A 13,694-nucleotide genomic window follows, 5' to 3' on the forward strand; every position below is an offset into this window, starting at 1 on the left:
ATCAACTCCCCCCAATCGACTCTTTTAATGCCTCTCAGAATGTGGAAGGCGAGACCTCCTCATTCTTATTAAACTCTGCATATGTTCCTATAGCAGTGGCTATCTTCTCACATGCCTCCTTATTCTTCGCCAACAATGCCACATCCAACCTCCATGGAGGTCGCTGGGCGCAACCCCTCTCCAAACACAAATCCACATAGTGCAGAGCATGATCAGATATGACAATTGCTGAGTATTCCGACCCTACTACCCCCGAGAGCTTTGCCTTACCCACTATAAAAAAGTAAATGTACGAGTAAGCCCAGTGCACACATGAGAAAAGGATAACTCCATCCCTCTCAAATACCTGAATCTTCACGGATCCACCCCCCTCTGTTCCATGAATCCAAGCAACTACTACGCCACCTGCATTATCTTCAGGAATTTTGGGCATGACCTGTCAAGTCTGGATCAATCACACAATTAAAATTCCCCCTATAATTAGCCGATGAGAATCAAAATCCAGGGCCGCCGCCAGCACCCTTATAAACTCCATATCCTCCCAATTAGATGTGTATACATTCACTAAAACCACAGGGCCCTCTCCAATCTTCCACTCACCATCACGTTTCTTCTTCCCCAGATCTCCCACTATGCTACCCACTGAAAAGGGCACCCTCTTATTCGCGTTGAATCCTGAATGGAACACTTGTCCCACCCAGCCTTTCCTAAACTTCGTTTAATCCCTAATCCTCAGGTGAGTCTTGTTTAAGAAAACCACATCCGCCTTCAATGGGCAAACACCCAAGATCTTTTAATCGGTCTGTTCAATCCCCTCATGTTCCATGTGACCAGTCTGCCCCTCTTCTCCTCCCCCCACCCAGATCAGCCATATCCTAGTCTTAAGGGAATATCACAGGGCCTCGACCAGATTCCACGCCCACCCAAGGTGGCCTCCGCCACCTTCCTCCATCCAATAGCTCAACAAAGAAACCTTCCATGTCAGCAGCGCCCCCCCCCCCCCCCATCTCCTCCAGCCCCCCATCCCCACTCCCTCTGGCCCTTCCATGAACCACCCCGCCCCACACCAACCCCTCCCCCGAGATACAAAACCCAAATGCCGTAGATGCGTTATCCCAACCGACAAAAAAACAACTACTCCTCCCTCCCCAAATAAACAGCTGAGGCGTTCTCCCCCACTCCACTTCCATGAACCAGCATCTCTGCTAGCAGGTGGATCCCACCCGGGGCCAAATGCAAGTTACATTTACAAAAAATTACACAACCAATCACCCTACCCGAACCTACTCACGCACCCCTCCAACAATGCTCCCCACCATTCTCACCAATGACATCAAAACACCCAAAAACCCATACAAATAAAACAGGAAAATCCAACAGTAACAACACTAAACACATTACCAAAACCTAGCCAGACAGGTGAACCCACCCAAAACATTCAAATGTCCCCTAGTCTATGTTCCTTGATAAAGTTGTTCGCCTCCTCTGGTGTGTCAAAAAACGGTCTCTATCCTCATACATGACCCACAGGCGAGCTCAATACAGCATTTCAAACCTCACCTTGCTCTTACAAAGAGCAGACTTGGCTTTATTAAACACGGCCCTCCTTTTTGCCAGTTCCACTCCCAAGTCCTGGTAGATTCCATTGGTGTGGCCTTCCCAAATGCACTCTCGTGTTTCCTTTGCCCACCTCAGGATCTTTTCTTTGTACAAGTACCTGTGGAGTTGGATTATGATCGCCCATGGCGATTCTCTGAGCGACCAATGGGCGCAGTCCAATTCAGGAAGGCATGCAAAGAACCCCTACCCCCCCAACAGCTGCTTGAACATCTTTCCCATGTATTCTGTGGGCTTCGCTCCTTCTATGCCCTCGGTGATTCTCAAGCTTTGTTGTCTGGAGGGTTCTTCAGATCGCCAATCTTGTCCTTCATTATTTTCTGACCCTCCGACATCACAACAACCTCTGCCTCCAAGGAGACAATCCGATTCTCATGATCTGAGACTGTCTCCCACACCTTTTGGATTAACAAATTTTACACCTTCAACTGCTGCTCCATCCTTTCCAGAGTTGCCCAAATTGATTTGGTCACTTTTGACAGATCATCCGTGGCCACCTGCCTTTGCTTCTTAAATTCTGTGGACAGAACTCCACCAACTTCTCTGTCATCCACTGAGTCGGCAACGACCATAGATCCCTTTGCCGTGTTTCCCCTCCTGCGCCACGCGTGTCCTTTGAATCCAAAGACTGTCCTTCACTCAACACACTCGTTTGTTTGGGGGGAAGTCACGGTAGCATTGTGGTTAGCACAGTTGCTTCACAGCTCCAGGGTCACAGGTTCGATTCCCGGCTTGGATCACTGTCTGTGCGGAACTTGCACTTTCTCTCCATGTCTATGTTGGTTTCCTCCGTGTGCTCAGGTTTCCTCCCACAGTCCAAAGATGTGCAGGTTAGGTGGATTGGCCATGCTAAATTGTCCTTGGTCTCCAGCAAGGTTAGGTGGGGTTACTGGGTTATGAGGATAGGGTGGAGGTGTGGGCTTAGGTAGGTTGCTCTTTCCAAGGGACAGTGCAGACTCGATGAGCTGAATGGCCTCCTTCTGTACTGTTAATTCTATGATCAATCGTGAAACAGGCAGTTACCGTTTTCATCATCCCACACCAAGAGGAGGAATTCTAGTTCTTCCACTGTACCACTTTTTCACATGCAGAGCACAGTCAAAATGGGCAGAAAGGGCCAAAAAAAAGTCCTCAGGCGACCACTCACTTCATGGCTGTCAACGGAAGTCCACCAACCTGAAACATTAACTGTTTATTTCTCCATAGATGCTGCCTGACTGGCTGGGTATTTCAGTAATGAGTCGCACGGTAGCACAGTGGTTAGCATTGTTGCTTCACAGCGCCAGGTTTGATTTTCGGTTTGGGTCATTGTGCGGAGTCTGCACGTTCTCCCCATGTCTGCGTAGTTTTCCTCCGGGTGCTCAAGTTTCCTCCCACAAGTCTTGAAACACATATTGTTCGGTAAATTGGACATTCTGAATTCTCCCTCTCACCCGAACAGATGCCGAAATGTGGCGGACTAGGGGCTTTTCACAGTAACTTCATTACAGTGTTAATGTAAGCCTACTTGTGACAATAAAGATTATTATTATTAATGGTGTTAAATGATTATAAGGCTGAGTGAAGTGTTGGAGGAAAGAGCTGATAACTGAAATTATATCGAATGCTTACTTGAAAATCTCTCTTTTAAATGGAAAATATCACTTTCTGGTCAATTAAGAGTTACGCAGCACTTCATATAAATTCAATGTAGAAAATCCAACGAATTCCACAAATGCAATTTGAGAGACACAGAAATTCACTGACATGTATATGTATGTTACTCATCACAGGAACAGTTTCTCAAAAAGGCAGGAAATGAGGACATACTATGTAGAATACTATGTATGTACTGAATCTTATCCGGTCACATTAGGGAGCCAATTGTGTTGGGACTGCTTTAAGTCTGGCTGCACATCTGAAATGATAGACAGAGTACACTGCTTTATCTTTAATGTCATCCTGTAGTTATTAGTCTCAGCAAAGGCAGGGAATAATTAAAAAGATCAAAATGCAAATAAAGTTCTCAGTATGTGACAAAATATAGGTAGATTCAAGAGCAGGGAAACAATTCACAAATATTTAGCAGAAAAATATTTTCTCAAACAGAGACAAGTATTTTATTCTCCACAATCTGAAAGTAGTATTATGCTACAAAGTCTACAGACTTATCTTTCCTTAAAATCCACAGTGATACGTATGAACAATACAGTCAAGAGGAATGGCCAGCACAGTTCAGATTTCCCTTTAGCAACATGACATTTTTTGGCTCCTAACCTGGAAAGTCTTCAACCAATCTTGGAGTTCTGGAGGAGGCTGGACAGTTGTGATCCGACGCCGTTGTTGCCCTTGCCCATTTGCAGCTCTTAGGTCGCCAAAGGTGGTAGGTGTTGCTGAACATGGAACCAACCCTGCGGTGCTGTTGAAACAAAGTAGATCATTAAAGCTCACCTTGGTTTAAAACAGAAAAAAAAATTTTCATAAACAATTGGCATTCACAGATCAATACCCCAAAACAATCCAGGGTAAGATGAGTTTTGTTCATGCAAACAAACTAATCTACATTTATATAGCATATTTAACATAGTAAAATGTCCCATTGCACTTCACAGGACTGTAATCAGAGGTGACAGAGATAGGAAAGGGAGGGGCGAGGCCACAGAGAGATTGAAATACAACTGGCTGAGTATTTCAGTTATGATGTTAAATGATTATAAGGGGGGCTGGGTGAAGTGACAGAGGTATAGGGCTGGGCATCATCAGTACATATAAGCACTTTCAGACAAGAAATTAGTAGAGTGAGTTTCCTCATCAACATTGCTCAATACTGCACCACACTAATTATTTTCCTATTGGAGAAGTGCAGAGCCCCAGCAGTAATAAGCTTAAATGATGACAAATGATAATTTTAAAAATTCAATTCAACAGAAAGAAAATAAAGGATAAGATTGCTCATAAAATAAGAACATAAGAACGAGGAGCAGGAGTAGGCCATCTGGCCCCTCGAGCCTGCTCCGCCATTCAATGAGATCATGGCTAATCTTTTGTGGACTCAGCTCCACTTTCCAGCCCGAACACCATTACCCTTAATCCCTTTATTCTTCAAAAAACTATCTATCTTTATCTTAAAACATTTAATGAAGGAGCCTCAACTGCTTCACTGGGCAAGGAATTCCATAGATTCACAACCCTTTGGGTGAAGAAGTTCCTCCTAAACTCAGTCCTAAATCTACTTCCCCTTATTTTGAAGCTATGCCCCCTAGTTCTGCTTTCACCCGCCAGTGGAAACAACCTGCCCGCATCTATCCTATCTATTCCCTTCATAATTTTATACCTTTCTACAATACACCCGCATCCTTCTAAATTCCAACGAATACAGTCCCAGTCTACTCAACCTCTCTTCATAATCCAACCCCTTCAGGTCTGGGATTAACCTAGTGAATCTCCTCTGCACACCCTCCAACGCCAGTACGTCCTTTCTCAGGTAAGGAGACCAAAACTGAACACAATACTCCAGGTGTGGCCTCACTAACATCTTATACAATTGCAGCATAACCTCCCTCTTCTTAAATGATGGGACAGAGGGAGAAGGGAAGACTTGCATTTATGTTCAAACTTTTGTATTCCCAGGATGTCACAGTCAACACATTTTTTCAGAGGCAAATGCAAGCCAATTCACGTCCAGCAAGAACCCACAAATTGGGAAATGTGTTGATGGTTGCAGAACTAATCCTGGCCAGGGCATTAAAAAAAAAAAAAAAATATATATATATCTATATATATAAAAAGGATCTTTCATGCCCACCTGGAGGTGGATCACAGTTTAATACCTCCTCCAAACAAGTGCATCTCTGATTGTGGAGTGCTCCCTTTGCTCCGCACTGTTGCATTAGTCTAACTTGTTTGCTCAAATCCAACATATGACCTTTTAGCTCAAAGATGAGGATCACCATTGAACCAAATGAGCATGCTGATATATGGTGTTAAAAATAAAGGCTGCTGAGATTGTGGGGCACATTGCATGGGATTGAAATACGGCCCCACAGATTGTTAGAATGGAGGCTCAAACCATAACACCACTGAGTTTTATCACAGTTGCAGAAATATGAGTAACTACTAAATTAAAACCATAGGGAGAGAAAAATATAAAGAGGTTTTGTTTTCAGATTTCCCTTGTGTGCTATTGGTACCTATAAAGCTGTCATCAAGTCAATTATCTGTCCTCATATTGTCCATAGTGAAAAAGTTGTATTTTTGGTGAGGGGTGGGGCAGGTAGCAGCTGAGAAAAATATCAAAATAAGTACCCTAATAAAAATGCAAAATCTGAACATTTTTGACAACTAATTCAACATTACTCTATTGAACAGGTGAACCGATAACCTTCCTGTTACCATGCTTCAGCGTATCAATTGTCATGTGAACACAAAGCCTGGCTACCAAAAACATACCGGTCAGAAATAAAAGGATTGAATGGTTAACTTGTCTTTTTAAGATTGTTAAGCAGCCTTTTTCTTGTTGGAACATATTGCTGTCCTATTGATTTGGTAAAGATGTCAGAAGCAAGAAAAGCTGTAAATTACTTTATATGCGTAATCAATTTTCAAAATAACTGAATGCTGGATAATTGTTTTCCTTCCAAGAAACAGGCCTGGAGTGCAATGGTGCCTCCCACGTGTAAGCCACCCCACTTCAAATCACAATGCCAAAGTCCTCAGTGGCACCAAAGAGTCTTCTCTGCAGGGTCAAGTGTCTTACACATTCAAATGATTTTAGTAGTGTGCTTATTCAACCGTGATCTCCATAATTCCAAATAGTGCAGGGAGCAGCAGTGAAACAGTGTGCCAAGAGAACAGCCATCACGGCCAGCCAATCAGGGAGAACCGTGCTGAAAGTCTGCACTGTTTTTACACTGAATTGCCATACTAATTCAAGCTTTAATAGCCCTATATACTGGAAGAGTAGGGAAGGGCCGGAGGGATGATGGGGTGGGGAGAGTTTGTAGCTTGTGAGGGCACACCACATTTACAGCAACATCAATTTAAAGGTTATGCTGCAGGATACCAAAGGACACGCATGAGTCAATTCTAATAATAGTTAACCTATTAACCATCCTTTTGAAACATCTACTTTACAACATTAGTCAATTAATGTGGCTTCCTTGAGCCAGCACCAATACAAATGGGCATGGAAGTTGCCACTGTCAGACCATAATTAGATGCTATCATGATCCTTTGTATGAAAAACAGCATTCAGCCAAATTATTTTTTTAAATAAATTTTTAAAATGTTGCAGAAGGGCAAATATGCTTGAAGCAGATTTCAAAATTCCTATTCTCTCAATTTTGTATTCAAATTCTCAGTTTAAGATTTTAAAATTACAGTATAATTTAGTAGCTGTTCTATTAAAACAGAAATGGAGATTTGTCAGTGGCAATCATCACGGAATTTGTCATTGCACAAGAATCTGTGTATTTAGCAAATTTTTTAACAATTAAAAATCTAGTTTTACAAACTTGCAAAAAAGACAATAATTACAAGAAAATTGATGAAGATTCAACTAATCTATTTTGTGCTGTAGCATTTGCCGTTTAATGAGTGCTTAATCAATGCATTTTAACTTTAAGAGCCTTGCAGCTGAGGACATGTTAGACTAAAATATTATCACATTAGCAAATGTTTTTATTTGCCAAAAATGAAAGCGTTAATATGGATCTGAGAAAGCAAGTCATGAAAACCATCTCTCATGAGGGTATGCCTTGTGTCTATGGGTTAAGATCTGTTGTCATGTCAGTAGTTGTTGCTTGTTACGGCACATGAAGGATTCTGCCCTGTGGCCCACACTGCCAAATTACAATTGGGCAAAAATTAGTACAATTTTCATGCTTTGCATTTTATGCCAAGAAACTGCCACATCTCAGCCTGCTTTTATTTGACTGCAAGGAACATGGACAACATGCAAGACTGAGGGAATAATAGGCCGACAAATAATTGGGTTGTCTACATATCCCATGAATTTCCTTTTCAAACTCAAGTCTGTTATGAACAATCAAGTTCAGTTCACCTCCTAAACAGAAGCATTCGAATATGTCTGCGAGGGTGCAAAATCTTCTTGTGGCATCTAAAGTATTATTTACCTTTTGTACTCTGAACCTTTGCAAGGTTTCTTCCCTGAAGAGAAAGACCGGACCTCAGGGCCAGGGTCCAATTTTCTCTTCATCTGCAAGAGAAAAAAAGTTATTTTTAATAAAATTTTCAAACACTGATCTTTCATTTAGTTACCCAACTATGCTCTACATATTAACTAATGGCCATTGCTGCTAAATTTTCACAATACTAAATTAATCTAGATGGCATTATGTTGGCTGGTTTCATGAGAAGCAATAACTGCATATTAAGCAAACAGTCTTCATTAAAGATTAAGTATTGCACAGCTATCTTAGTGTTCTGTATACTGAATTCATAATGAGGTATTTTAAATATCCATTGTGACTAAAACACATTAATGTTCTATGATATACTGGATTCAGTCCGATTCAGCATTTTTGATCTTCCTTTCACATATTACAAATAAAATCATTATTTAAAAGAGTGGGGCAAGAAATAACTAACCAGCAAAAATGGTTTGTGTATTTGTGTATGTGAGATAAATACAGAAGATTTTTGTGTTTCTTGTATTCTGTACCCCATTTTTTTTTTTTTTTTATAACACATTTAAGGGAAATTCAAAGAGTTTTAAACATGCAGTTATCCAAATGAATAGTTCTGGGGAAAGTTTCAGATTCCCCAATGTGGGAAATTTTACTCTGGTGCACATCTAGCTTTCACAAACAGCCACAGACTACATAGAATCCCTACTGTGCAGAAGGAGGCCATTTGATCCATCAACTCTCTGAAATAGTACTCCACCCAAGTCCACTTTCCTGCCCCATCTCTATAACCCCTTAACCCAACCCTGGACACTAAGGTGCAATTTAGCATGGCTAATGCACCTAACCTGCACGTCTGTTGGGCTGTGGGAGGAACCCGGAGCACCCGGAGGAAACCCATGCAGACACGGGGAGAATCCACACAGCCACCCAAAGTCGGAATTGAACCCGGGTCCCTGGCGCTGAGAGGCAGCAGTGCTAACCATTGTGTCACCGTGTCGCCCATGGCAGCTTTTTAAAATAAAAATACTCATCAAACAAGAGGTCCAGTAAGGCATATTAATTCTTCCTAGGTGACACGCATCAGATACTGAAAATTGTTAATATACAGTGAAGCATTTAACATGGATCTAATTCTTTGTCTAGATTGTCAGCCTTCTGGAAAATTACAAAATTAGTAAAATTGTTACTGCCCTTAGTGACTTGGTGATTAAAATGCAGTTCTAAGGATGATTTTACAAATCAATTTATTCAATCATTGCATGTTTACACCTGACTTCAGATATAATCCATTAAAACCCCTTAAAATCTTCAGCAAAAGATACGAGTCACATAACAAGCTCAAAAGATGTCAACCGCAATGTCAATATTTATTGCGTATAAACGACATTCCCTGGCCATTTGGCTTCTATTTCAAGAAATGTGTTTATTTGCATTTAACCTTCTTAATCTGATTAGGAATATTCTATCTTGAGTTATAACAGAAAAAAATGACCATTTGGGTTTTATATACCGAATTACATTGGTATGTATGAAGATAGTGTCACATCCAAGAAATGTGAAACATACTGCAGCAAAAAAAGTGTTCACTTATAACTCCAATGTGTTAGAAATAGGACTATTTTTCATATCTTGTAAGTGCTTGCCGTTTTTTTGCAACCAGTGAAGCCATAGGAGATTTACTGTACAGTATCACTGTAACCAATACATTCTTCATGCACAGGCAAAAACCTAATTGCGAGTTTATTGCTAGTGTCACTCAGCGATGTTACATAAGGATAGATAAACCATGACATATTCGTGAGAACAGCAATAGTCACTGTGATTTCGCCACTACCACCAGATGATGTGAATATTCCCGGTTACTTGAGAAGCTGCGACAATTTTTGGGGGGGGGCTGCTGTAAAGTCATAGCTCGATCAACCACTTAACCACACGCGGCATAAACCACGGGCGCAGAAACATTTAACCTTAGTTACCAAGAAAACAAACATTTTCATCGACCTTCTATCCAACGCTAATTTTAATCACGGCCACGTCAGATTATTATTTTAAAATAAAAATCTATTGCGGCAGCATGTAAAACAGCAATGATGGCATTTATTGCACACCAGAATCAATGTAACTCATTTCCAGAAGTCAATTGGCAATACTCGATCCTCCCTTTTAAAATGAATTGGATGCAGATTTTGGGTAACAGGTAGCATGATTTAAAACTGAGATTTTTTTTATTGGTTTTGCTCTGGTGAAAATAAAATTCACAATTACTGGTTAATATTTTTTATTCTGAGAGTGAAGATTGTCTCCCTACTTTCCGCTAATTAGCCCTAATGTCTATCGATGAGTTAATACCACAATTTATAAAGTACGGATGAAAAACGCCACAATCTGGCTCCGTTCACTTGATGCACTCCGCAATATATACATATTTTTGTGCACTTACTTTAAAAAAGATCATTTTTAAAGTGCCGTAGAAACCCATCTTTACTGCTGGTTCAAATGCTTGCGTGTTCGCCTGCCGATTGCTGATAGCGTCTTCCTTCAGGTAGATCCTGCGATGTCCCCAATATGGACATGCTCAGGCACGTCAAAGAGTGGGAAAGCGCGCACAACCCAGAAAAGCCGCCGTCTCCAAGCAGCTCGCCGGCAAACCAATTCTCAGACAGAAAAGCTGCACTGGGGCGTCAAGGGAAAACACACACACACACACACACAAAAAGAAAGGGGAGCGGAGACAGGAAAGCTTGCCTCGGAGAATCTGTTCTCCAATGAACAGATTCTGGTGTCTGGCAGATGGATCAAATTGCACTGCGCTCCACCCCCCGCCTGGGGGAGAAAAAAAAAGAAATGGCAGAGTCCAGCTCCCGACAATGTGAGTTGCACGTCAATTAGATGAACAAAGCCCCAAGGAGCCTGTAAGCAGAGGGGGGAGAGCGAAACGGAAGAAGGAATACAGCCGGTTTCATGATTGAATTGAGCTCACCCACCAGCCCGCCTCCCCATCAATTTGCCTGCCTGCATTCTGTGGCCAAGTGGAATGTGTGGAATTACTAATAAGATCTGTACCACCCCAGAGTGATGTCTCTACCGCCACCCGGTCACATTAAATTACGTTTTTTTTAAAAAAGAGAGCATTTCTTTCCTCCATTATTTATTTTGCGGTCTTATGTATGGAAGGACATGTAAATCAGGTCTCGCCCTGTTTATATAATTTCACCTGCCGTTCTTCACAGTAAACATCATGATGCAGGTGGTATGTGGGAGAGAACTGCGGGCTCCCCATCTGCCAATGATCGCCTCCCTTTGCCATGGCAATCTCCGCGTTGAAGTGGCAGAGGTCGCCCACCTACTTTGGAGTTAGTTTTGCTTCAAGCGCGCTCTTGGAAACCCCTGGGAGTCAACTCCCAATCTTTACACGGCAGAGAGGAATGCCAAGCATGCAGGGGTCACGCTGGCTCTTTGAAGCGTCCATAACCCATTGTCGTTAACCTTCTGGTGAGCAATTCCTGATCAACAGTGCCAAGATTTGAGATGGCAGGCTGAAAGCTCCACAACCTTTACAAAACAGGTGTCTACTTGAACCTCAGTAGTTCAAAATCAATTTCACACCCAATTTCTCTCTGCCTTCCTTGAATGAATAGACTTGTTAAAGCATTTTCAAAGTGGCAATCAAAAGCACACTTCATTTTCTGAATAATCTGTTGTACAAAAGTCAATGCAAACATTTGCACAGCAGAGGTTCAGAGACCAACTTTTAGTTGGTAGAACAGAAAGCTTGACCCATGATTATACACTGATGACATTAACCCTTATATACACCAGTGCAAAAACTGTTGAAACAGCAAGAATATAAGCACAGTGAGATTTGCAGTTTTAAAAAACATGTTAAGTATCCACATGTTTTGGGCATGCGCGAAGCTTAAGAGGGTTTTGGCAGGGCTTTGCTAAGGCTATGTCCACAGTACTTAAAACATGGATGGTGTCGAGTCCAGAGGTGGCTGTGTGGTTCCTTGTGTCTAAATAAAGCTCGTAGTCTTAAAGTTGAAGTAGATGCTTTATTGTGAGTTTGTTCTCTCTTCAGTGCTTAACTTTGTTACATCTGTGCTGCTAGTCTGTCTTGCTACCAGCTCCCGTTCCTGTGAAGTGTGTCCTGACTTCCTGTTCGTGTGTATTTATATCTCTCCCGTGCTCCCTCTAGTGCTTGCTCAGTTGTATTGCATCTACACAGATATGCAATCACCACATCCCCCTTTTTACTTTACATATTTTCTGTACAGTGTTAAAGAAAATTGTACAAAACAGTTAGATTACTTATGATGTGTATCTGTACAAGTGATGATGATATTGGATATTTTACAAAGCTAATGAATATTTATGAGTCCAATCTTAATAAAAACGTTTGAGTCCAAACTTGATGAATTTGTTCATTGAGTTTTTTCTTTTTCGTTGTTGACATGGTGATATTGATGCAACTCTGCAGTGAATGTTGTTGGTGTTCTTGTTTTTAAGTAACCAACAAGTCATCCAGAGGTGTTTGAACAGTCAAACCACTGATGTTGACTGACATGGACTTTTTTCTGTGCTTGTGGTATCGATTTAGTGTGTCATCTGCCTTGAAAGCTGGTGTGCTTGCTTGTTCTGGAGCAGATGTGAATTTGTGAGATTCGTTGTCATGCCATGGCATGTTTGTAGTCTTGTCATTGTCTTGCAGTGTGCTATGGCATTGTCCTTCATATGCAGAGTTGTACCATTTTGTACAGGTTGTTGTTTCATTGTTGTTGTTTCTGTTGTTTCGGTCTTTGTTGTTTTCGTTGCTGTTTTTGTCATATCTATCTGTTGTTTTCATTGTCGTTCTTGTTGTTTTTGTTTGAAAAACAAATCATCTTTTTTTGTTTCGGATTTGTTTTCATTCTCTTCACTTAGGGTGGTGCAGACTGCTTGTTCCAGGGTGTTGTGAAAGTTATCTTCCAATGCTGTTATAAGTTGATGATGTGGAGATGCCGGCGTTGGACTGGGGTGAGCACAGTAAGAAGTCTTACAACACCAGGTTAAAGTCCAACAGGTTTGTTTCAAACACGAGCTTTCGGAGCACGGCTCCTTCTTCAGATTCACCTGAAGAAGGAGCCGTGCTCCGAAAGCTCGTGTTTGAAACAAACCTGTTGGACTTTAACCTGGTGTTGTAAGACTTCTTACTGTTATAAGTTGAGGCATTGTTCTGTCTTTTGAGGTAAGAAAATTGGGTTTTACAGCTTTATGTTTCTTGTTTTCAATTTTCGGGCATTTCCATTTTAAGTGAGCGTGGTCTGGGTCCTCTGATGTCATGACGTTTGTGACATCATGCGTGGGGCTCGATTGCGTATGCGCAAATCGATCTTCTTTTACTCTGCATTTTTTTTGTACACTGCGCATGCGCGGCTTGCGCTTGCGCAGAACCATCTTTGAATGGTCCAATCTTTTCTTTGCACTGGGCATGCACCGCTTGCGTATGCGCAGAAGGCAAACGGCTGATTTTAACTGCGCATGCACGGTTTCTGTTTCCTGCACATGCGTAGATGCAGATTTTCGTCTTTTGTTCCCCGGGGACAGTAAAATGTGCTCAGACGCCATTTTACAGTGGATTTCAGCATTTTTTCTTTGTAAAAAGTTGAATTTACTTTTCTTTCGATCTGGACTTTTCAATTGCGATTTTCAGAGTTAACCCTTTCTGTTCTGGTTTTGTTTGTTTGAGTTTTGCATCACTCATTCACTGTGCAATTTGGTCTCTGGGCATTGAATGTCATAAAGCAGCATTGTTACTGATGTTACAGTAATCACATTTTTTCAGTATTACTTCCAATTTGGTGCTGTCTTTACCGTTCAAGTATTTAAAGCAATTATAGATTTTTCTAGCTTTCTGTCCCACTGTTGCGAGTAGCAGCGCTATTTTTGTTGCATCAGAGACTGCGTTCATAT

The 13,694-nt window shown here is 41.5% G+C and overlaps 1 protein-coding gene across 4 annotated transcripts in view; it reads right to left on the minus strand.

Annotated features, from left to right (window-relative positions):
• fbxw7 (F-box and WD repeat domain containing 7) overlaps positions 1 to 13,694 on the minus strand; it is a 157,381-nt gene that overhangs the window by 29,853 nt on the left and 113,834 nt on the right. For 2 of the 4 annotated variants that reach the window (XM_038791996.1, XM_038791995.1), the window contains exons 2-3: positions 7,731 to 7,813; positions 3,874 to 4,015 (exon numbers count right to left, since the gene is read on the minus strand). In XM_038791996.1, the coding sequence (XP_038647924.1) occupies positions 3,874 to 4,015; positions 7,731 to 7,813 (225 nt within the window). Of the gene's footprint in view, positions 1 to 3,873; positions 4,016 to 7,730; positions 7,814 to 10,185; positions 10,565 to 13,694 lie in introns of those variants that run through there. The other 2 variants (XM_038791997.1, XM_038791998.1) reach the window with 2 other exon arrangements.

Source organism: Scyliorhinus canicula, chromosome 3 (genome assembly GCF_902713615.1).
Source record: "Scyliorhinus canicula chromosome 3, sScyCan1.1, whole genome shotgun sequence".
In the NCBI taxonomy this organism is placed as follows: Eukaryota; Metazoa; Chordata; class Chondrichthyes; order Carcharhiniformes; family Scyliorhinidae; genus Scyliorhinus; species Scyliorhinus canicula.